At 30.5% G+C, this 3,486-nt stretch overlaps 1 protein-coding gene across 1 annotated transcript in view; it reads left to right on the top strand.

Annotated features, from left to right (window-relative positions):
• The first annotated feature begins 538 nt into the window (after nucleotides 1-538).
• LOC108565585 overlaps nucleotides 539-3,486 on the top strand; it is a 2,994-nt gene continuing 46 nt past the window's right edge. The window contains exons 1-5 of the mRNA XM_017925123.1: nucleotides 539-850; nucleotides 1,937-3,027; nucleotides 3,087-3,240; nucleotides 3,295-3,330; nucleotides 3,401-3,483. Of these exons, the coding sequence (XP_017780612.1) occupies nucleotides 849-850; nucleotides 1,937-3,027; nucleotides 3,087-3,240; nucleotides 3,295-3,330; nucleotides 3,401-3,483 (1,366 nt within the window). The 5' untranslated portion in view covers nucleotides 539-848. The remainder of the gene's footprint in view (nucleotides 851-1,936; nucleotides 3,028-3,086; nucleotides 3,241-3,294; nucleotides 3,331-3,400; nucleotides 3,484-3,486) is intronic.

The following is a 3,486-nucleotide window of genomic DNA, read 5'->3' as shown; positions in this document are numbered from 1 at the left end:
CAAAAATTATTGATAATAAACTCTACTTATTGGCCACTCACGTGGATTCTGCAGCAAAAACGCTGAAAAGTGCAGTTTATCAAAGCCAAGCACTCACAGAACGTGACACAAACAGGTTTTTTTATACATAGAATAGAGAGAGAAAAAATGAAACAACAGAAGAAATCACATTATATTTATATCTTTTGGGCCCGTTCATCCGCTGATTGCAAGTTCACTGCAATAAAAAGTATTTTAGTATGAATGACTCATGCCATTCACACGAAATAAGTCAACAACAAATATTAGTTAGATATATGTTTGCAAATTATTTTCCAATAAGCTTATAACAAAACATTAAATACAAATATTTGCGCAATACATCAGTAGCATTTGGCAGAAACTCAATTTAGTTTTATATTATTTTGTTTAAGTTGCATTATACTTGTTGCGAAATACAAATATTAATAGAATATCTATGAATGCATTTGCGCTTCGCATTAGTTGATAAATATTATGATAATCCAAAGAGCGTGATTAATTAATATAATTATGAGTCCATGTTTGTACAATTTGTGCCATCTATTTAAATCTTCCTTGCATTTAAAAAATATGCGAATACAAAATAACACATAAATAGATACTTTCAAAACGTAATGCAAACATAATAAAAATCACAAAAGAAAAATGCTGTGAGTATCGTTTTCCACTACCCAATATTTGCGGTTCGCGGAGGATGTGGAACAGATAGCAACAACAGCAGTATTCGTTGGAAGCTGCTTGAGTTCGGTTCGTGCTAAAGCTTGGAAGACAAAAAAAAGATCTAGTTTCATCACGTTTGTTAATTATTGCGTAATAATTTATCCATCATGTAAGTATCAAGCAATTTTATTTTCAAATTACTAATATTGAATTAATATGTGTACTTACCAAATGCATTTATTCATATTTTATACAATGCAAATGTCCTTTGTTTTTTCCATTTTGATAACAATTTGTTCTAACAAAATCTGATTTTGTACTATTTTTCTTTAATAATTTGCGTGCTTTGTTCACTTTAAGTAAACATATTTGTAATCTATACGTATTACCGATTCCCTGAATGGGGTTTCCCCTGTTTAAGTGAAGTTCATCTATAAATATGCACGCTTCGATTCATTATCTAACCATACTTTTTAAATTGTTGTAATATTAATACGTCGCACGATCTAATTAAAACTACTAATCAACTCTATTATCGCCTGTAACTTCAACAATATCTGAGAGTAATGTGGTAAGTTTGAAACTAAAAACTTTTGCAGTAATCAAAATTTAACGGTGATATGTTTTTGCCATAATAAATATAAAAACTTAGACGTTAAAAACGTTAACAAGGTTTCAAGTGCTATTAAGATGTACACTTTAGTCGATTTTGTAATGCACAATCTAATGCACTATCTAAATTCAACGAGATTCATTTTTTTAAATTATTTTGTTTTTATATTAAAGTTTGTATATGCTTTTTTAATTTAATCCATTTTGTTGATATATGTTTATCAATTTCCAAAAGGGACTGAAGATTTCAATGAAACTTTCGACTTTCCAACGAACTTCCGTATTTCCGATGTCATCATTATTTTTACATAATTGCACACAAATATTATATCAGTATTATGTTAAAACTATTATTATAATTAATATAATTTAAGTATATTTTATATTAAACCACTTGCATTCTATCAGTGGCGAAATTAAAATTTAAGTTTTTTTTTTCATTTTAGCTATTTTTGTAAGTACAATGAAGGAAAATTAATCTGAAACTTGATACCTTTTAATTTTTATTGTCTACTTGGTTTATAACTATAAATAAAAAAATGCAATGACGCGAAAGTCATTCTCACTACTAAAGTACTTGGTGATGAAATGTTGATGATGCTTATACTAAATTTATTAATTGTTCCTTTTTTCTTCTCGATAGGATTAACAAAGTTTTAACTGACAATCAAAATCAAGGAAATAACATCAATCCTGAAAATGGATCTTTAATGAGCCAAGAAACAACTGAACAAATGATAGAGATCGATGTTAATGTTGAGAATGTTTCTTTTTTGCAAGACATCGAAATCATAAATAGGGAAGATTGCGTTGAGGAAGTGGAAGAAGTAGGTTCCTTAGAAAACAGTAAGAACAATATACCAGAAGAAGGCATTGCAGATAGATCGGATTTTTCCGATGTAAAAGCTGACCTTCAAGAAGATAACGAAACTTTTGATGACGCTATCAATACAGAAACGCAAAATTTACAAGACGTCGAAGGTATGAATAAGGAAGATTGCGCTGAGGAAGGGGTTAATGTGGGTTCTCTGGAAAACAATGAAAATAAAAAACCAGAAGTTGATATTGAATTACTTGTAAATGTATCTTTTGATAACGATATCATTCCGGAAATGGAAAATGACAACGCTAAAGCTGAGAGTGGAACTATTTTACAAGAGTGCGAATATACAAATGGACCAAATTGCGAGAAGATTGATGATAAAGGAGCAAGCTGTTTAGAAAACAATATAGAAGAACCAGATATACCAGAAGAACTAAATATACCAGAAGAACTAAATATACCAGAAGAAGAACCAGATATACCTGAAAAAGAACCAGATATACCTGAAAAAGAACCAGATATAACACAAGAAGAAACAGATATACCAGAAGTAGAACCAGATGTACATAATATAACCGATGACTCTCAAAGTGATAATGCATATCTTGATAAATCTACAGAACTGCAATTGGTAGATAATGATGGCAATGATGAGAGAGTATCTCTTTTACTGGAGGCTTGCAAAATAATAAATGCAGAATTTGATGATGAAGAAGAGGATGGAGCACGTTGGTTAGAAATCAATATACCAAAAGAAGTCGTCATGGATGATGAAGAATGTACTGAAATATTAATAATTAGAAATAAGATATTGGAAATATTTTCCGATGTAGAAGAATCGTATCTGCTCAAGCTGTGCTACGACAATAGTAAATCAACCATTGAAGAAATTTCAGAAATATTGATGAATGGTAACAAATACTCGGTTGAATGTGTTCGATAATTTAATCGTTTCTTCTTTTTTTTTCAGGCTACCCGAAAAATCCAGAAGTACAGAAGAATTACGTAGCAAAAATAAAGGAAGTACTGTCGATTAATGATGATAAACTCGCAAGTCATTTAGCGAGCAATATTAAATCTAAGGAGGACTTAAATAGTTTCGTGAATGAAACATATGAAACTGAGTAAGTAAATCAACAGTGCACATAATCTCGAAACTAAATATGTTTATTTGCTAGGATCAAGGAGCCGGATCCATTTAAAGTAACCTCAGTGTAAGTACATTATTTAATATTGATGACAGGATAACAATAATTGATCTCGAATCTACGTTGATTGTTATAGGGACTGCGAGTGTTGCAGCAATGAAAATTTGAAGATTGATGAGATGATCGATTGCCCGAACGGTTGCTATTTTTGTAAGAATTGCG

This window comes from Nicrophorus vespilloides, unplaced genomic scaffold (genome assembly GCF_001412225.1).
Source record: "Nicrophorus vespilloides isolate i.1.1-1 unplaced genomic scaffold, Nicve_v1.0, whole genome shotgun sequence".
NCBI classification, from domain to species: Eukaryota; Metazoa; Arthropoda; class Insecta; order Coleoptera; family Silphidae; genus Nicrophorus; species Nicrophorus vespilloides.
Note: the sequence above shows the minus strand (reverse complement) of the source record. Positions and strands in the feature narration are given on the sequence as shown.